Genomic DNA, 21,117 nt, shown 5'->3' on the forward strand with positions numbered 1-21,117 from the left:
ATAGCAGCCATGTGTTGTTGTAGTTTTTTTAAACAATTTCTATTTACAATTATAACACATAAGTTGTAACAGCTGTAAACTGCCATGTGCACATTTTATAGAATGAAATAAAATACTTTTTCTTATTCAGAAATGAGAAATAAGCCGAGTCTCTTCACGCCCTGTATCTTGGCTCACTTGAACCCGTTCAGCATCAGTAGCTCAGCTGCCGTGCTCAAGAAAGATGGCCCTCGACCTCTCGGCTGTTCTCCGCCCCATGAGCTCCTGCATTAACTGCATTCCTCGCACTCCAAGTTCAAAGTGCGAACTCGCTCTATTGATCAAATCTGGAACAGGCCTGGGATTTGAGAGCAGACCCTTCGCTAAGAGCCCCCAAATCTGCCCCCTGAAAGCCTCTCTCGCATGACCTGGAGGAATGGAGATAATGGTGTGTGTTTGTGTGTGAGTGTGTGTGTGTGTGTGTTTGTTGAAGCTGATCTCCAAGACAGACTGTCAAGCTTTCAGTAATTGAGTTAAAAAGACATTTGTGAAGGTCTATTTTTTTTCTTCTCCTCCTTTCTTCTCCTAACACCTTTTGCCTTTGTTTTCAGTAGGAATGGACCGGCTCCAGGACTGAAGCCTCTTATTTAGAGCACTTTGATATTATCTGGCAAGTCGGAGCAGGCAGGCTGTTTCACCACAGCGTGCCAGAGTAGTACGAGACTTTCCTGTACTGTATTTATGATTCCTGCAAAACACTCCAGACGTTTCCCATGCCGAGAGCTTGTGCCGAGTCGCAAAATCTATTCCGTCGTGATATACGCTGCAAGCTGGACAGATCATAACCGGAAAGGCTGAATGCTCTAAACGGATTGATTTATAGTCAGCTGAATTTTAGAAAACAACAAGTGGAGTCGTGCTACGGTTCTTTTTTATCTAGAGGACTTTGGCTAAGTAAATCATAAAGCCATAAAAAACCAGTATAGACTTAAATATATAGAACGTTCCAAAAGGAGGTCCCTGTTATTACTGTCAGAAGTAAACGCTCTCCCTGCTCTTACATTTGCTGTAATGAAGACAGGTTTTACTGCGCACAAGGCAGGAGCGTTAAACCTATACATTTCGGTTTTGGTCACTCAGATATAACCAGAGATGCCGTAAAGACGAGGAACCGTACTTGGGCTCAGAGCCACGTTGTGTTAAAGTAAAACACCCGTTAAAATTATCTAAAAACGCAACAAAAACACAATCGGACAAACACAACTTTACACTACACCTCTTTCGTCAGTTAGATTGAAGTCTAAATAAAAGGGTTTTCAACAACGTGTTTCCCCAAAGCTCCTTTCAGCCTGGATTAAGTCTCAAAGTGTGAATTAAATGCGGAGCTGGATTGATTGACAAGCACTCAGAGTGCATTACAGTACTCAAGTTTCACAGTAAAGAATCACAGTATGATGTAAAGAATAACAGTCTTGGGCTCATGCTGTTAGAGGAAAACAATCAAGGTGTTCTGAACATTTGTTTTCTGACCAGCCATCTTTTTTTCTGCTTTTCACTCGTCACACACAAATTACCCACAAGGCATGGTTATGTGCTTTTTGTAAAAAAAAAAAAAAAAAAAAAAAGTTGAAATAATATTAATAATAATAATAATAATAAAAACGGTTCATCATCCGCTGCAGGATCGGACAGGCGATAATGGCGGTATGAATAAACCCGAGCAATTGGATGAGGAATGTAAATAATGTCTAATGAGCAAAATCAAGAGCTTAGCGTGCGGATAATAGCAGAGCGGCAGGGCCGAGCCGCCGCGTTAACAGATTAGCCGATGAGGTTTTAGCGCTGAGGCTCGGTTACAGCACCTGTCTCCTGAAGAGACGCTCAGCTGTGGCTGAGAAAGACAGACAGGTGTGTGAGTCAGAGATAGAAAGAGAAAGAGAGAGAGAGAGAGAGAGAGAGAGAGAGAGGATGATGTAAAAACTACTAGTTAATAGCACAGAGGAGTGAAAGATGAATGGAGAGAGAAATAAAGAGCGCTGGCAGAGAGCGCTTTGATAAAAACGAGGCATTAACGTAAGAGCTTCCACACGTCTCAGCGGTAGCCCACACACTCCAACTAATGACTCCAAAGCAGTGTGTGTGTGTGTGTGTGTGTGTGTGTGTTGACATACTAACACACCCACTCTCTGGGCTTGATTAAGCCATTCAGAGTCCTGGGGACAAAATTCCTGCATGTTGTGGTTACGTTCATTACACCACCCACATCAGGAGAAGGTTTCAGGCTCACGGCACTGGCCAAGTTTTACAAAAGTTCAAACCCTAATCTTTGACGTTAATACTTCCTGGCTTGATTAGCATAATCCTCTTCATCTCGGTCCAGGTTCTGTCAAGTCTTCACGAAATTCACTGACAACGTTGTAGCACACTGTGAAAGCTGAGATCTAATCAGTAACTCCAGGATTTCACTCAGGGGGAAAATGGCTTGAATCGGTGAAATCACAAGCACAGGATTCTTCTGCTAAACTCTTAACAGTGAGACCAACACTCAAGTGGTTAAGGCTCTGGGTTGTTGATTAGAGGATCAGGGTTCACAGCCAAGCTGCCAATGTTGGGCCCCTGAGCAAGGCCCTTAACCCTCTGTGCTCCAGTGGTGCTCTGAACACATCAGACACTTCACAGCCTTCGATGACGTAGTCACATCACTGGGACAAATAACTAGCGCTCCTTTTCTCACTGAGCTTCTTTTAGCTTAATAGTTTATGTAAATAAATAAACTATGTGATTATTTTTGTAAATAAATAAACTATGTGATTATTTTTGTAAATAAATAAACTATGTGATTATTTTTGTAAATAAATAAACTATGTGATTATTTTTGTAAATAAATAAACTATCTGATTATTTTTGTAAATAAATAAACTATGTGATTATTTTTGTAAATAAATAAACTATGTGATTATTTTTGTAAATAAATAAACTATGTGATTATTTTTGTAAATAAATAAACTATGTGATTAGTCGCAGCAGCAGCAGCAGCTCGCTGTTTTGCACTCGCTGTATTTCGTACCGTTTTTTTTTAGCTTTATTATTTACCGTGTGGAAGAAATGAGTATAATAATATAATATGACACAATAAAAAACCGCTGCCTCTGACTGATACAAAGCACTGACACTGGAGACTCCTTCCATAAACGCTTCAGGTTGAATCCCTCTTCGTCTCCCATGTATGTGAACGATGGGTTGCTATAGAAACGATGAGGTAATAGAACGCGTGCTTTAACATTAACCTGTGATTTGCACAGAAGCCGCTGATGTAGAAAACGCAGCCACACTTTCTGACCAATCAGGATGAAGAACTCAGCGACACCGGTGTTACATTTTGAGCGACTTGTCCTGAGGGGAAAAACGTCGTCGTGCCAAAAGTTTCGGCTTTCAGCAATAAGACGTGAAATTTATGAGACTGCTCTTGGCATTTACTTTGCGTTGCTATGGTAACAAACGACTGACGTTAACAAACCTGTTGCACTACGTTTGTCTCTCGCTCATATTCTCTCTCCCTCTCTCTCACAAACACACACACATATTTTCCCTCTCTCTCACTCTGTCTGTCCACCTCTTTGTCTCTCTCTCTCTTATATTCTCACTATCTTCCTCTCTTTCTGTTTGTCTATCTCTCACTCTCTCTTTCCCTTTATCTCCTGCCCTCTCTCTGTCCGTCTGTCCATCTCTTTCTCATAGTGTCCCTCCCTCTCTCTCGTTCTCTCTCTCCCTCTGTCTGTCTGTCTCTCCCTGTCTCTCTCTTATATTCTCACGATTTTCCTCTCTTTCTGTCTCTCTATCTCTTGCCCTTTCTCTGTCTGTCTCTCTCACACACACACACACAAACACATTTTCCCTCTCTCGCTCTCTCTCTCTTTCCCTCTCATTCTCTCTCTCTCATATTCTCCCTTTGTCTGTCTGTCACTTCCTGTCTCTCTCCCTCTCTCTCTTTGTCTGTCTGTGAGGACATAATGGCAGGCCTCCTCCTTAGCTTTTTCCTATCCCTCTCGTTCCCATCCTTCTCACTGTAAAGGATAATTGTGGGTGATTAGTATAGAGACACCTCCCTGTTTTTTTCTCACAAACCTAGTTCTGGAAGTTTCTTTCCCATTCATTATCTTTCTGTATTTAAGCGTTTTTAAAGCAAAGTAAACCAACGTGTCACAACACGAACGCCTTTTTAACATTATGTATTACAGATTAATATCATTTTCACCTCCTGACCTTTTCTACTTCAGGTTTTTTGGTGTCCTGACTTGTTAAGTGACCTTCGGTCAAACAGAAACTCTGTACGAATTTTGATGCGTTCTTTTAGACCCAACAGTCATCGTAATATGACTTCAGGAAGAAAGAAAGAAAGAAAGAAAGAAAGAAAAAGACACAAACTGTGATTCTGTGTCATGTCATATTTACACCAACAAATCTGTACACTTAGGAAACATGAGCAGTTCATGAGTTTCTCAAACGCTTCTTCTTTATAACAAAAGTGCAAATCTTTAACACACATCTTGAAAAAAAAAAAATCCTTCAGTTATTAGCGAGGTCCAGTTTTTAAAGGTCTGTCTTGAGCACAGCTTCAAGTCTCTTGTGTCAGATTCAAATAAAGTGCTTCTACAGCAGCAACCGGACGGACGGACGCACGGACGATGCGTTCGAGTTTATTTAATTAATTCCTGAATCTGTTTCAGACCAACTCTAGTTTGCCTCTCGGACCGTGCCGTCCCCAGTGAACCAGCGATAAGAGTCTCTGGCTGCTTGGATCAGACTGTCTGATCTTATCGCAGGTCAAACAGCAGCTCTCGTGTCCTCCCAGAGGCATCATGCACTCCATGTCCAGTTTGGTGCCGCGACTTTTGGCCAGATGCTGGCCGTGGAAGCCATAGTGGAGGCGAGAGAGCATCTCACGTCGCTGCTGCCTGAGGCGCTGGTTCTCGCTGCGGAGCATCCTTAGAGCCAGAATGATGAGGAGAACGAGCACGAGGCCACCGGCGATGGGCACGGCAATGACGGCGGCACGGAACCACACTTCCTTTGAGGAGGGGATTTCCTGCACTCGGGCGATTATCTGACGTCCGCCGTCAGCCTGAGGACGACTGCGATGATCTGGGAATGAATGCAAAATAGTTTTCTTACACTGAGCAGATAAGACTTTTAATACTTTGAGCATTTATATGTTTAGTACTATTTTCACTTGTCTTGTCACAGCTTCACCTCGGACTGTAACAAAGCACCGATACTGGAGATTCCTTCCAGAAATTATACATAAACATCTCCTTGTGGAAAACTACACAAATTACGTGGCATTTCCACCATACAAACCCTTCTGTATGCTGTTACTAACAAAATAATCACGATTTTAATACAAGAGCATTAATATCATTCGCCTTCAGCTGGAACTTCTTTCAGAGCTGCTGACTTGAACCCACATGAATCCACTGACACGAATCCGTTCTTTCTGACCAATCAGAATTGAGAATTTAACAATCTTTAGCGACATGATGAACTTGTGGAGGTTTTTTTTTTTTTTGCTTAACGGGTTGAATAGAGAGAGAAAAAAAACAGCCTGCTGAGGGAATGACCGTTTGTAGCTGCTATATCGCGACTAAAAATAGGAACCTTCATCTCATCACCCTGTAGTTGATTATTTTTCTACAACAGTTTCCCTGCAATTGTTTTATTCCTTACCGATGTTGATTTAATCATCACTCGTGATCAATAGTGTCAGGTTTGCTTTTGAAGGGAAATATCAAGGTTTTGTTTATCACAATGTCCAGTTATATTATTATACGTACTTTTGGCATTATTGAATCAGATTCAGTGTATCAGTGTATTTTACTCTACACGTCTATTGGAAATGAGGCCTGGGTGTGTGTGAGGAAGGAACCAGGTCTGTACTAAGGTGTATTTTTTAATGTGGGTTTGAATAAAAAAAATCACAAATAAAATAATCAGAATAAAAAGATAAAAACCATGATATGGCCTGGAATGTTAACAAAGTGTGTGTTTGATCGGAAACTTGATGTAATTCGTTCCAATTGAATGCAGTTTAATGCTTGCTCTTACCCAGGTTTTCTCCCCGGCCGTAGGTGAGATCCTGTGGCCCTCTGTAATTGCACATATCCTCGTGACAGCACGCGAGCGTTTCAGGCTCGCGCACGACATCAGGTGTACCCCCGGTACGGCACGCGCTTCCCCCGTTAAGACCAGGCTCGTAACAGCCGTGTGAGAGCGGAGACTTGGAACTTTGGGGATCTAAGATGCGCGTGAAGCAGGCGTTCAGCTCCGACTTGCACATGTAACCGGTAGCCACACAGTGAGGAGAGTCACAATAACACCGGATTTCTCCTGCACCGGAAAAGAGGAGAAGAGTCACAATATTATAACCAGCAGAAATGTCATATTGCTCAGTGTAAAGCTTATCTCTCTCTCTCTCTCTGTGTGTGTGTGTGTGTCTGTGTGTGTGTGTGTGTGTGTGTGTGTGTGTGTGCGTCTGTGTGTGTGTGTCTGTGTGTGTTTGTGTGTGTGCGTTTGTGTGCATTTGTGTTTGTGTCTGTCTGTGTGAGTGTGTGTGTGAGTGAGTGAGTGAATGTGTGTGTGTAAGCGTGTCTGTGTGTGTATGTCTGTGTGTTTGTGTGTGTGTGTGCGTGTCTGTGTGTGTGGGCGTTTGTGTGCATTTGTGTGTTTGTGTCTGTGTGAGTGAGTAAGTGAGTGAGTGAGTGAGTGTGTGTGTGCGTGCGTGCGCGTGTGTGTATGTATGTATGTGTGTGTGTGCGTGCGTGCGTGTGTGTGTCTATAAATACTATCCGGTAATTAACACATGATATAAATTCTGCTGTATTTCAGTATAAATACGTCATAAACTCATCTTCTAGCGTCTCTACAGCTAAACGTCTCTACAGCTAAACGTCATTCCTGTGACACAGTGAAGTGACACAGTGAAGTGACACAGTGTAGTGACACAGTTAAGTGACACAATTAAGTGACACAGTGTAGTGACACAGTTAAGTGACACAGTGAAGTGACACAGTGTAGTGACACAGTTAAGTGACACAGTTAAGTGACACAGTGTAGTGACACAGTTAAGTGACACAGTGTAGTGACACAGTGAAGTGACACAGTGAATTGACACAGTTAAGTGACACAGTGTAGTGACACAGTGAAGTGACACAGTTAAGTGACACAGTTAAGTGACAGACGGAAAGTTAAAGATGAAAAACACACCACATCACGTGTTTTTGGTTCACGTGTGATTTTTTTTATTCATTAAAAACCATAAATGCATTGCCACGTGTTCGCTTGTGTTTCATCTCGTTACCCAAAACACTGTCATTTCTGTAACCTGGGTCGTTTACACGTGGATTTTACTTGTGTTCTTTACACGACTGTTACACACTATTCCTTTAAGTCTTTGTGTTGTTTTTTCTCCCTCTTTTCTCTCACCTTCGTGTTTATTTGACCCTTTTACCTTCAGACTAACGCTTTTTAACACCTGTTTTTGTTTAACACGTTTTACACGTGGAGATCTATCTATCTATCTATCTATCTATCTATCTATCTATCTAAATTCAAATGATAGATATTTATATTTATATTAATATTTATATCATTAATATGTTTATATATTAATATTTACATTATAAGATTTATATATTTATATATGAATATTTATATCATTAATATGTTTATATATTAATATTTATATTATACCATTTATATATTTATATACAAACCAACTAAACCACAGCAATACAATATGATATAAAGTGTTTTATTTAGACTTTATCTTTCTCCACATGCAGGTCATAGTAATGTTTAAAGCAGATCACTAAATCATTCTATAGTCACATATGAGTTATTTATTGAATAACCCTAGAATCCTGATGCCTTCAGTATCTCCTCACCTCTGGTTAAGAGCACAGCCATGGCCCAGATCTCCAACTGCAGCCAGATGGACACCAGGCGCTCCATGATGGATGTAACACTTCTCTCTCTCTCTCTCTCTCTCTCTCTCTCTCTTCTGTCTGTCTCTGGGTCTCAGCTTGTCCAGGACACACACATCATGATGCATGACCGATCCGGAAAATAATCCATCATCATCATCATCTTCTTCATCATCATCATCATCATAAATCACATCATAGACACTTCAAAGACACCATCTTCTGAAAAGCTGTTTTTTTTTACATCCAGGAAATACACAGTATGAATTCAAGTTCCTGAGTTGTTTTGTTTCTTTTCTTCTTGCTTTCTGGTGGTGACGTGTTTTTAAGAATGAAAGTCCAAGCTGAAGCGCTGACACGCCGAAGATCATCTGAGCTCTCAGAGCCCTGAGCTGAGACTGCAGAGGAGGTTAGACTCCTCCCACAAACGCGCCGATTGGACTACATCGTGCTTCATTTGCATTCGCCACGCGTTCATTGGATGGCTTTTTTGTCCCATTTACATATGCAGCGGAATGGGTTATAACCACGCCCACTGTTAATCCCATTAATAATAATAATAATAATAATAATAATAATAATAAAGTAGACAAACTGATAAATAATTTTACTCACAATCATATTATGATCGATATTATGATTAACCTTGAAAAGATTTTTTATTCCCTTTAAAAGCATTTCTGTTAACACACGCGCTCATTCACACACGCGCTAATTCACACACACACAATCATTCACACACACACACACACACACGCTCATTCACACGCTCATTCACACACACACGCTCATTCACACTCACACAGACAGACACACACAGAGACACACACACGCTCATTCACACACACACACACACACACACACAATCATTCACACACACACACACGCTCATTCACACACGCGCTAATTCACACACACACAATCATTCACACACACACACACACACACGCTCATTCACACGCTCATTCACACACACACGCTCATTCACACTCACACAGACAGACACACACAGAGACACACACACGCTCATTCACACACACACACACACACACACACACACACACACAATCATTCACACACACACACACGCTCATTCACACGCTCATTCACACACACACACACACACACGCTCATTCACACTCACACAGACAGACACACACAGAGACACACACACGCTCATTCACACACACACACACACACTCACACACAGACAGACAGACACACACAGAGACACACACACACACACACGTGAAGTCCGCCTACTGGAATGTTTTTTCGGCTGTGAGAAGCAATCAGAGGACCTGGATGACACCCACATGGACATGAGATCATCAAGCAAAACTCCACTCAGATAAGCTGTGATGAACCCAGACCATGGAGCTGTGTGCTGTCGTTTTACTGACTTATTACAGATAATAAGCATGAGATGGGTTTGTAATTTGCTATACTGAGGTTGTAAACTGCTAGAAACTCTCACGTGTAATCTGACCAGATTTAGATGAGTACGATCTGTAAGGAAATAATTAATTGCTTTCCGTTATGATTAACAAGCATCATAAAGTAAAGTGTCCCACAACACACTGCACCGTTGGAACGACGGACACGTATCGTGCTTTGCAGGGAACAGGACACTATTTCGGGCTCAAGGGCACACTCTGATGTACGTCTCTTTTTTACATTAAACTCTAATAAAAAAAAATAATTAGGAAAAAAAAAAATCTAATAATCTGATGCATCCGAAAGAGTCAGAAGCTCCACTTTTCACATTTTCCATGAGTTATTTAAAAATGACTCACATCTACCAACATCCACGATATTAAACATCAATACAACCCCTAACAAGGCCTCTCTCTCACTCACACGATACTAAAAGTAAAGCAGACACTCAACTAAACAAAATAACTATAGCTTATAAACATGATGCCTAAGGCTTAAAAAAAAAAAAAGCCAAATCTGGTTAGAATTCCAATTACATCATATTCTCAAACAGGTTACTTTTAGACAAGAGAAATTCAGATTGTTTTGCCTTTAATAGAAAGTGATATTTTCTGCTACACTACTTTTCCTCAGGTTTCTCTTTTGTATGTTTGTCAACTGGAATAAAACAAATGCTAGAATTTTAAAGTGAAAGAGGAGGCGGCGGCTCGTGGACGTTTTGTTAGCCGACGTCTGGTCCGATACGAATAGATCCGTCTTGTGTCAGTTTCGTAACAGCATCATTGCTTGACATTCGCACTAATCAAGGGAGGTTTTAAACATATTTAGATTGTCCCTAGATTGCTAAGCATGCGCATACACACACACACACACGGCTGGAGAAAAACTAAAATATATTCCTATAAATAATCTCTGCATTTAACTTCTTCAGAATCTCGTGTGTAAGGTTTCTATCCGTTTCCAGGATTCATAAAAACCCCCCTGACTACTAAGCTGTTAAACATCACAGATCATATGATACATCATTTCTCATGGATGTTATAAACTCCTCCATGGACGACATTGAGGACAGACACAGAGGCAAAATGAGGTTTAATGGATTGAGCCTCGTTAAGTACTTACAGCGGATAAGTTGGGTTAAAGATCGATACACAAAGTGGGTTCATATCAAATCAGTTAGTGCAAATGCTGTCGTAAATCATAACGAACGCCTGAACGTGTGGAAAATTTCAGGGTGTACAGACGTTTCTCTAAAAGCATGTCGCAAGGGAAAGTTTTGACCTCAGATGACCTATTACACTTTTAATAAAAAAAACAAAAAAACAAAAAAAAACATTTTAGTAGAAAACATCAAGGCCATACTGCAGCACATTAAACATGACAAGTAATCAGACAGGATCCTCTCTGACCAGATAAACGGCTTGGTTTATTTAGGACAGATCTATCCGGACTGTCTCCACGACGGATGCGAGCTCTTTGTGAAAGCAGACTGTAAAAATCCTAAACGACGAGCCTGTGAGCGAACCAAAAGTTACGGAGCAAAATAATAACACAGTTTATCCAAGAGTTCCTTCTCAGATGTTTCCTAAATCACCCTAAATAAACCGTTTTGATCCGGAACCTTCCCCACATGCTGACCTATTGTGTGTGTGTGTGTGTGTGTGTGTGTTGCTCTTCAATATAGAGGTGTATGTACAACAACGAATCTATGAATGAACCTTGGGGCTTTGTGTAACAAACAGCGTGACCATTGGGGAGCTTTTTATTTTCTTTTCTTTTTTTTTTTTTTTGGTTCTCCAGCTTTGGAGAGAAGCCCAGTCCAGTCCAGTGCAGTCCAGTCTGTAGGTCCACGGTTCAGAAAAAGGCAGCCAGCTGCTGAGTCCCATCTGCTTTAAACCGACATCACGGCTTCTTCTCAAACCATGAAGGAGTTCTGGTTCTTCAGTTTCTCAAGCTCCTTGATCTCTTGTCTCAAGAAGAGGATCCTGTTGTGAGGAGATGAGGAAAGAGCAACCGTTAGAACGACGCACGTCCAGATACAAATTTGACGTCACCTCTGGGGGAAACATCGAGACTTCTGGACGACTTTATAAAGAACAATTCGAAGTAAAAAAATGTGTAACAGTGTTTAAAGGATATGGTCATGAAGCACAAAGTACATCATAACAATATAACAACTAAATGAAAGCTAATAATAGCATTATATAAATAAAATGGAAAAAAAAAAAAATGAACAGATGTTTTCTGTGAAGGTTTCAGACACAAAAAAGAACACAATGGTTTATTTAGACGACTCCTGTATAGAAATTCTCCTGAAGGTTTATGTTACCGATTGAAAGACGTTTCCTTTTTCCAAACACACAGCATACTTACATCCTGATGGACTTTTCTTTTAGTCCTACAATAAACTTCCTGTTCTTTATGTACGTGCTCATTTAACGAGCGGTTCCTGATCTTCAGCTCTGGACAGGATACAATACAATGCTCACCTTTGCTCTCTCAGCGTGGCCTGGATCTCACACACTCGCACCAGAGAGCGCAGCTTTTTCAGCTCCACACAGATCTCAGACATGTTCATGCTGCCCATGTTGTGGACCTCCTCACGTAACCTCGCCGCCTGACGGATTAGACACGGAGGAAACGCGTGAGAACCTGACGAGCGCGACGCCGCCTTTCACGCTGCAAGGCTGTTGTTTATTTGTTACAGAGGATGACCGGACACCCTTTTTACCTCTTGACCAATCGTGTCGCAGGACAGAAGAAGTGCGAGAAGCCACAAAACAAACATCTACAAGGTTCTAGTGAAAACTTATTCATGACATGATGAAATCATCAACAGTGTGTCTCAACTTTATCCTCGTTACTGAGGATGATAAAAAAATAATAAATATAATCTAGGTGGAAAATGCATTCTTAATGACAAAGCGAAAAAGTGTGCAGTTATAAATAATTCCTTTGCGGAGAATCACCTGCTTCTCTACGTGATCCGAAGGCCAGCTCTGAACGTGTCGGATGAGATTCTCGTTGAAGTGCAGTGCTAGTGACGGGCTGAAGGTGGTTGGAGGACACGCAGGTGCGCTGTTACTCACCAGGCACCCGTTTGGCCCTGAACTCTGAGGCCCTTGGCTGTGTGAGGAAAAGAACAGAAAACAAGAGACTATGATCCCAAAATACACGTCACAGTCGTGTTTCGCAAAAGAAAAAAAAAAAACAACAAGTGCTAGCTAGCTTTTAGGGACAGAAGGAGGACATTTCTAGTCATAAAACCAAGCTTTTTCATCATAGAGCCTTCAACTAAATAAATAAAAGAAATCCACATCTTCAAAAGACGCTTTGAAACCAGTCAGCCTTAAAAAGCACTGTAGTACCAAGTAAAACCAGAAGATGGCGCCACAGTGTAACATATGGTTAGTTACATCACTGTGCTTGTTTTAGTTTTGCCTTTCATAACAAGTCAAACAAACAAAAAAATATGGTGAGGAAAAAAAAAAAAAAAAAAAGGTCAATCTGAGGTGAAGGAGAAAAAAAAAACAAATCAAAAAGCGGAGACTTGAATGCGTTTAAAAACCTTTACAATAAGGTTCTAACAAACGCGCTGCTGTTTCGTCTGGGATTCGTTTAAAAAAAAAAAGGACCGGGTGTAAAGAAGAGGTGTTACTTTTGTCTTTGTAGCCTCGGGTCCTCGACGTCTGACACTTTGTCCGAGGAATGCTGGAGCACCGATTTCACCGCCGAGTCACTGACCTGAACAGAAATAGGACACCAGTTTGATTCGGTGTTAATAGGACGTTAATAGAATGGCGTCAAGATCGATATCTGTGATGTAAACCCATCACCATGTTGATGAATTCCTGTCTAGCGCTGACCTTGATTTGAGCGGGCAAGGAGCTGGAGTTCGGGAGAGGCTTCGAGGCCATGCTGTTCGTCTGAGGCGTGCTCACTCGGGGAGACACGAGGCAGGACTTGGGCGACGAGGCATCTGGAGTTACGGATACGGGCGACTGGCTCGGCTGCTGAGCTGTGGATCAGAAATGATGTCGATTATAAAAGTGCGTTAAAATGAAATACTTTAGCATTTTATAGCAGTGTTTCGTAAACATTACTACAGATTTCTAGAATCTAGGCTCATCTTGCATTAACATCGTTGATATGACAATCAAATGTCAAATATAAATCCATAAAACTGGAAAAATCCTGCACGGAGCCCTGACTCTGACTCGACCCCACTGAACACCTTTGGGATGAACTGGAGTCTCGTCAACATCAGTGATGTATCCCAAAGTAAACATGAGTCTAAAGTCACAATGAACACTTAACAATTATCTCTTAACATTTAAGGTGCAAAATGAAAGAAAATGTAAGAAATGCTTAATAAAGTGTAATAAAATAGTGCAAAGTGTTAAATATAAACATAGAGAAACGGTCTTGCATAATCTGCAGACTAATTTGTGACTACGGTCAGACTTATGATATACAAAAAACTGCCGTACTGGAACGCTGACTTTTCCTCTTTTATTTACAGTTTCCTCGCTCGCTGCGGCTCATTTTCTGCTCATCAGTCGCCGGTTACTGAAGAGGAATCCAGCAGACCAGCACGAGACAACGATATGGCGCAACCAAACATGATACTGTTACATGATTGGCTGTTAGCGTGTCACTCCCTATGTTGCTAGGTTACCAGAGAGCGAGTGCATTTGTTAATGCAACAAAACTTGCTTCACAACCTCCGTTTTCTTCCGACGAAGAATAAAAAAAAATCGAACGTTTTTATCGAAAACACATTTTTTATTGATATCGATCACGTGTCTATCGCGATACATATCGTTATCGTTTTATCGCCCAGCCCTAGTGTCTGGACTCATTAATGCTCTTGTAGATAAATGAACACAAATCCTCAGAGCACCTTTTGAAAACCTCCCTTAATATCATCACAGCAAAACAGGGGCTAAACCTAGACATGTGTCATGGGTGTGACGGTCAGGTGTGCACATGCTTTCGTTCATATAGCTCTTATGGTAGCTGTGTTACTTCATACAGCAGTCATGAATTCGTCATGAAGCTACACCGTGTTGACTCGCGGCCAGAAAAAACACACGGGACGAAGCCACGGTGTGTACAGAAACACTGATGTGTGTGACCTTGTTAAATAGATAGAAGTGGCACCTTAACAAAACCTTTAGTCGGCTTTCATACGCTAGGGTGGTGTTAATTTACAACTATTGCAGTCTGAGATTTTTGAACCTTGTTAGAAACGTGGAGGAACCTGGGACGGCAGGCTTTGATGTTTTACCTTGTGTGGACAACTGAGCGGCTTGGGAAAGCAGAGCAGTGATGTTGAAAGCAGACGGTCCAGCAGTGAGAAGTTTATGAAGCATAGACTGTAAGGAAGCTTGGGTGACAGCAGCTGTGAGGACTTGGAGAAGGAAAAACACACAGAGAGAGAGAGAGAGAGAGAGAGAGAGAGAGAGAGAGAGAGAGAGAGAGAGAGAGAGAGAGACACACACACACACACACACACACACACACACACACACACACACACACAGTCAAAGCAAGGTTACACACTGAAAGCATTTGCACAAAGACAAGTTCAGGCTCAAATGTCTATATATTTCACAGCACGATGTGTGTATACAGATTTAAAGTGTACTAATTATACAATAAGAATCTCAGCCCGGACCCACAGGAATGCTTAAAACATGCAGACATGAAGCTTATTTTGCAGACGCTGACAAAGTTTGTGGAAGAACTCAGACCGCAGGCGGCGACGGCGCACAGGCGAGTATGAAAACCGTCCTCTTATGTCACGATGCCCTACTGAAAATCTAACCTTAAACTAAACCCGCCCGTATCGGAGCACTCTGGATGGTCAGAAAGGTGTTGATTAATTTCCTATAACAGCAGATCGGAAAGAAAAGCACGTTTATGTTAATGTGTGTTCTAATAATTTATCGTTTCTATAGTAACAACACATACGTTCGAGCATGTTATACGGTGAGGTTTTTTGTGAGGAAGACGATTATTTAACATTTTAAAAGGAGCCTCCGGTGTCAGAGAGAGAGAGAGAGAGAGAGAGAGAGAGAGAGAGAGAGAGAGAGAGAGAGAGAGAGAGAGAGAGAGAGAGAAACCATCTGCAGTGTTGTGAGAAGAAAAAAAAACACTAAATAAAATAATCAACAGCAAGGTGGTGTAATGACTCCAGTTCATAATGGGTTATAAATTAGACGTTTTTTTTTTTTTTAAACACAAAACGGGATATGAATTAAGGATGTAAAATTAGGATTTGCTTGCAGATTGTATTTAAAACATGTAAACTGAATAAAGAAAATAAAAAATTTGTGTATACTGACCCCTACTGGTAGAAAGCTTTATAGCTCCAAAAGACAAGTTATATTTAAGCTTTCTCTACTCGAGAATGAAAGGAAAAATAAACCCGGACAAATCCCATTTCTCAATGTTCCAGTAAACTAAAATTTTACGCCAAATTCCCAAACGTTAAAGACTGATTTTCTTCATATTTGGGATGTCGATCATCTGTAAAACACAACGCACATTCCTGACAGCCACAAAGAAACTTTCGGTAAAAATCTCTTTAATGAACTCATCACGCCACCGTGCCGCTGATTATTGTCCTACAACAGCACGCACCAGGGTTTTATCCCTGACCTAAAAACAACAGACCAACATCGGTACAAACTTTTTACGAGTGACATCGTCATACTGTATGTTAAACGTGCTGTGTCGGATTACGTGGTCTTCTCGCCCGGCCGTGTTTCGCTGTAACGATAAAAACCTAAACTGTCTCAAGAGCGAGTGCTGCATCGAAAAGCCACAAGCACGTTCGGTCCACTCTGACCAGCACACCAGCAGAAATGTTTACACACAAGTAGAAGGCAGGTGCAGAGTTGTGAGCTCACCCTCGTTGATCTTGGCCATATCCACGCTGGAGTTGTTGATGTGCAGCGTGGCTTGGAGAGCCGGGAGGAGCTGCCGGAGGAGAGCCGGGTCCTGCAGGAGAGCCGAGGAGTGAGACAAAGACGACGTGGACGAACTGGGAGCGCTCGAGACGTTCGAGCCACCGGAGGTGCTGCAGGACGCCTGAGTGAAAGCGCAATGAGACGACGCCTTCTCAGCCGGAGCGGGCTCTGAGGACAGACAGACAGACGACAGCTAAGCTCAAGCACAGATTTTAGAGATATTTTATGTAGTACAACAGCTTTGTGTTCACTTTCTTATTCAAAAATGCAGTTAAATGCAATTAAAGCTTAGAGATTTCGATCCTTAAAATTACTGCGCGTTGCTGCACTATTTTTATCATTACTGCACATGGTGAACAATCAAAAGCTACACAAAGCAAATGATAAGATTTATGCATAAAATATACAACTTGCTAAATGATGAAATATTTAGTATACTTAATTATACCGTGTCTTGGTCAGTATTCACCTCCGCTAAGATTTTCCACATCTCGAGCGATATACAGCAGGTAACAGACTTGATTGAAATTGTCATGAATAAACAAAAACTGACTAAACCTGGACCCCACGTCGTGTCTGAATGACGCTCGACGTGATGCTACACTTCCCTGATATCATAACTACATAGTTGTAATACTCCAAAATGGGAAAACGTTGAAGAAGGTGAAAACATCTGACAAACAATGCACGAGTTATACTGCACACTAAACTTTAGCAGCTCAAAAATAAAATGATTTAATGATGCATTTAAAAATAACAATAAATGTGAACTAATCACGTCCTTACTCATAGCAGTGACTGCGCTGGCAGCGGCCGCCTGCATGGCTTCCTGTCTGTAATCTCTGTCTTTGGGAAAACTGTTGACCACAACGGCCTTAGAGGTGTCTTTCTGTCGCTGCTCCCTAAAACACAGAGATGAGCGTCGGGTCAGGATTTACTGCGACAACCTTTTTTTTTTTTTTTTTAAAACTATGACTCAACATGCTGCTCACCTCTCCAGCCAGTCCTTGGGCTTCTCCCACTGCGACACCTCTGTTCTGCAGTTGTAGTAGTATTTCTTTCCTGACGAGCTGATGTGTTCGGACCAGTCGTCAGACGGATCACGCTGGGAGAGAGAAATCGCAATTGGAGCTAAGCTAATTGGAGAGAAACTACACCTTGTCTATGTAGTTGCATGAACAGACCTTTTTTTTTTTTAATATAAGTTGCATAATACAGCTCTTAAATCAACCTCCAAACATGTAAAAAGTGCTGACACTCGAAACTTCATTAAAAGGAGGAGGAGAAAACGAGACCCGTGTGCAAACAGACACTTATAGATGTTACATCATCTCATGTTTTGTGGACAATCGACAACTCGAAACGGATAAAACGTTTCACGCGATTTTCTTTAATCGATTAAAAAACACTTGGATAAGTGTTAAGAAGAATAAAACACTAAATGAGCAGGATGCATTAATGCACTTACCATTTCTGCACCTTTGGGTGGAAGTGCATGAGAGTTGGCGCTGTGGTGGCCGTGATTGACAGAGTTGTCATGTGGAGAAGAGCTGGTGCCTGGGGACGGAAAAAAAAAGAAAAAAAAAACAAACCCTCATCTTCACGAGTCTTCATACGTTGAGCCGAAGCTGCAGACCCAGAAAACCTGACTTAAAGTTAAAGGATAACTCGAGCTTTGACAGACACACTGTTTTGGCTTAATTTTTTATCTAGTTATGGAGAAATCACCTGATTATAAACAAGAAGGTAATAAATTCATTCGTGACATGTTACAATTAATGGAAAAGCTCTGTGTTATTCAAGGAATCTTCTCAGCGTTGTTCGATTGTTAGCTAAAACGTTGCCACAAAACGTGCCACACAATCAAGATAAAAAATACTGGATTTCTGACAGGGTGTTAAATAAGTTTCTTCCAAAGGCAGAGATACTCAGAGAGAGAGGGGTGGGAGGTGGTTGGGGGTCATGAGGCTGGTAATAACAGCTGCTATAACATATGAGATCATATATGATCATATATGATATATGAGACATATATGAGATCACAAACTTACTAATTTTCAGCCAGTGTGGTTTGCATTTTCTTGAAGATGATTAAAATAATATTGCAAAATTAAAGGTATAAGAATGGTCACAATAATCACACACCCAGATGGCAAGGACACGTTAAGTTTTAAGTTACTGTAACACGTTTTCAATGAATCACAACAGCAGGCACTACTGCACTGATGCGGTGTTCACTTCCAACTGGACTTATCGTTAATAAAGTTTAGACACGAGCCTTCACGGAAACCATAAACGGGAGCTTCGGTAACTATTCTGATCCTGACACGTTACTACCTTCCCTCATTTAGCTATAAACGATATAGGTATGTGTTCAGAAAGACATCAAGACAGATCAGCTGTTGTTTAATTTTGCTCTTGTGGGATTCAGCAACATCTGAGGACAACTTGAAGGCAGCTTGGATGAGGATGTACAGGGATTTTCAACAGTCCTCCTGTTTGGGACTTACTGCTCTCTTTGGGTCGGTGTGCGTGAGGGGTTCTCCCGTCTCCATCACCTCGCTTGCTGTCCGGACTGTCGGAGCGCCGCAGCATCTTGCTTGGTGGGGTTTGGTCCGATGAGTTGTGGAGCTTGTCATGACGGTGCTCATTTGCAGAATGACTTTTGGATTGGTACTTGAGGGTCTGAATGATTAGAGGATACCTGATATGAGACACCAATTTACAGGAAAGCAAAGAATATAAAACAACCCCTGAAGAATAGGACTTAACAGTCCTTAATACCACTACCACCTTTTACACTTTTACACCACTGTGCATTGTTTGCATAACTTGTAAATAAAATAAATAGTGATAATATTTAGGATTTGTTGTGGTAAAGATAGTTTCATAAGTTATCGAAGAATAAAACAAGTCAATAGGAAACATTGCTAAATTTATAGCAACAAAACCTTAAATTCAACATTTATTATGGATTAAAAAAAAAAACAACTACTCGCTAGTCAGCTATTAGCTGAATAATAATAATTTAAAAAGAAAAATCCCAAATACATCCATGTTAAAAGCTAGTGCGCTACTTAGACTATTAAAAAGAAAAAAGGGTATAATAAGGGTATATATAGGGTGAGAAAAGGCATTTGGGATTCAACCCAAGCTTAGCTTAGCATAGCTTAGCATAGCTTAGCATAGCTAGCGATTCGCAAAGTACACACAGGCCCGTATATTGCTAGCTTAGCTTAGCTTGTCTGGCTAAATACTTTACTTTATGAGATTATATCCAGACTCCTAGCACCTATATAGCATATTTATTATTTCTAGCTAGTTTTAAACGTACCTGGTAAGACTGATAATCCCTTCGCTCGTTACACCTGTGGGAAAAATAACGAGAAAGTTTAAGAGGAAGGAGCGTCGGTTAACTTTTGCGCATATAAAAGCTAGCTTGCTTTGCTAGCACTTCCACATTATTAAACCGATTCACTTTTTCACATCGAAGCACACGTTATAATTTTTTCCCTGACCCCTGAGTGTGAACTTATTCGGGCACAGGATGATAAAACGAAATAAAAACCTGATCAATGTTGAGGTAAAAATGTTGTGTTTACCCATCAGTGAGTCTCGGCTGTTTCCGTGCATGCATTACCATTAAAGCCGTGTTTAATGTGAGCGTTACAGTTCGAGTTTTAACGCTCAGATTGATCTAAAGCCTCGCTAACTGTCTCAGAATGAATATAAAATACTAAAGGAAAAAGTGAAAAGTTGTAAAGCCGCTTTGCTATTCGGGAGAAAGCCGACGGTCCATCATCTTCATCATCTCTTCGGTTTACTCACTAGCGCCACGCAACGGTGATGGACGATTCACCAAAGTAACTCACTGACTCAGGGAATCGATTCTACACAGTGACGAATCAAATCGACTATGTAAAGGGATAAATACTGATAATCCGACGCCAATCTGACATAAAAACCCTTCATTTACTTTGTAAAATAACAAAGCAAAACAAAAACAACAACGTGAATTGTAAATAAAAACGTCATCAACGGTAAAACTGCATAAATCTACATGAAGACCGTTGTTAATTTTGAACAACAGCAAGTATCAAAGCTATAAACACACCACGAATGATAATTATGGTGAATTATAGTGAATTTAGCGTTAGTTATTTTTCAAAGCGAGCACCAATGTGCTCTTGGAATTTGGTAACTTGGAATTTGATTCAGAGTCGATTCCAAATGTCCTGTGATAAAAAAAGAAAAACGACTCTTTAAACGATTCGTAGGATTCAGTTCGCAAAACAAATCATTCGATTTTTTCGAATTCGAATATTTTGTTGAATTGTAGGTTTGCCTGGGAAACCTGGAATCGGTTTCAGTGATGCATATTCCTGCTGTTGAGTCTGATTCTTTTTAAAAACAAATGCACCAGAGGAATCAAATGAGCCAGAGGAATCAAATGAGCCGGAGGAATCAAATGAGCCAGAGGAATCAAATTTGTATAAAGAACAAATCCAAATTTTAGTAAAAAGAAGTTTTAGTTTTTCTTTAAATTATTGAATTACTGTGTGGAATTTCACCTGGAACTCCTGGAATCAGTTTCAGAGTTGACTCCAAACTTGCATTGGCATTGAAATGATGTGGAGGAAACAATAAATGAACAGTTGTGTTTTAAAATTAATTTTAATCCATTTGAACTAATTAAAATTGAACAAAATCACAATATCATTTATATCATAAAATCATAAATCATC

The 21,117-nt window shown here is 40.8% G+C and overlaps 2 protein-coding genes across 3 annotated transcripts; both read right to left on the minus strand.

Annotated features, from left to right (window-relative positions):
- Positions 1–4,409: 4,409 nt before the first annotated feature.
- Positions 4,410–8,371, minus strand: bambib (BMP and activin membrane-bound inhibitor homolog (Xenopus laevis) b). Its single transcript, XM_060867801.1, has 3 exons — positions 7,920–8,371; positions 6,082–6,363; positions 4,410–5,121 (listed from the first exon to the last, which is right to left on the minus strand). Exons 1-3 carry the CDS (start codon positions 7,984–7,986, stop codon positions 4,703–4,705), a joined length of 768 nt encoding a protein of 255 aa, XP_060723784.1. The 5' UTR covers positions 7,987–8,371; the 3' UTR covers positions 4,410–4,702.
- A 2,098-nt stretch (positions 8,372–10,469) lies between these two features.
- Positions 10,470–20,223, minus strand: wacb (WW domain containing adaptor with coiled-coil b). Of its 2 annotated transcripts, XM_060867816.1 has the most exons (13): positions 19,975–20,223; positions 19,707–19,740; positions 18,883–19,057; positions 17,841–17,929; positions 17,365–17,477; positions 17,159–17,274; positions 16,313–16,540; positions 14,686–14,808; positions 13,262–13,413; positions 13,054–13,139; positions 12,365–12,521; positions 11,885–12,012; positions 10,470–11,380 (listed from the first exon to the last, which is right to left on the minus strand). In XM_060867816.1, exons 1-13 carry the CDS (start codon positions 20,013–20,015, stop codon positions 11,311–11,313), a joined length of 1,512 nt encoding a protein of 503 aa, XP_060723799.1. In that variant the 5' UTR covers positions 20,016–20,223; the 3' UTR covers positions 10,470–11,310. The 2 variants fall into 2 exon arrangements, with proteins under 2 accessions (XP_060723799.1, XP_060723809.1); XM_060867826.1 differs by lacking the exon at positions 14,686–14,808.
- Positions 20,224–21,117: the final 894 nt, after the last annotated feature.

This window comes from Tachysurus vachellii, chromosome 1 (assembly GCF_030014155.1).
Source record: "Tachysurus vachellii isolate PV-2020 chromosome 1, HZAU_Pvac_v1, whole genome shotgun sequence".
NCBI classification, from domain to species: domain Eukaryota; kingdom Metazoa; phylum Chordata; class Actinopteri; order Siluriformes; family Bagridae; genus Tachysurus; species Tachysurus vachellii.

What these genes read in the sequence shown, in the direction of transcription:
- bambib (XM_060867801.1), bottom strand. Translation starts at nt 7,986, where the DNA reads ATGGAGCGCCTGGTGTCCATCTGGCTGCAGTTGGAGATCTGGGCCATG. An exon ending in GGCTGTGCTCTTAACCAGAG is followed by an intron (nt 6,364 to 7,919) that starts GTGAGGAGATAC and finishes TTTCCGGTGCAG; the next exon opens with GAGAAATCCGGTGTTATTGT. An exon ending in CGGCCGGGGAGAAAACCTGG is followed by an intron (nt 5,122 to 6,081) that starts GTAAGAGCAAGC and finishes ATTCATTCCCAG; the next exon opens with ATCATCGCAGTCGTCCTCAG.
- wacb (XM_060867816.1), bottom strand. Translation starts at nt 20,015, where the DNA reads ATGGTAATGCATGCACGGAAACAGCCGAGACTCACTGATGG. An exon ending in CCGAGGCTACAAAGACAAAA is followed by an intron (nt 12,522 to 13,053) that starts GTAACACCTCTT and finishes TTCCTCACACAG; the next exon opens with CCAAGGGCCTCAGAGTTCAG. An exon ending in GCCACGCTGAGAGAGCAAAG is followed by an intron (nt 11,381 to 11,884) that starts GTGAGCATTGTA and finishes TCCTCACAACAG; the next exon opens with GATCCTCTTCTTGAGACAAG.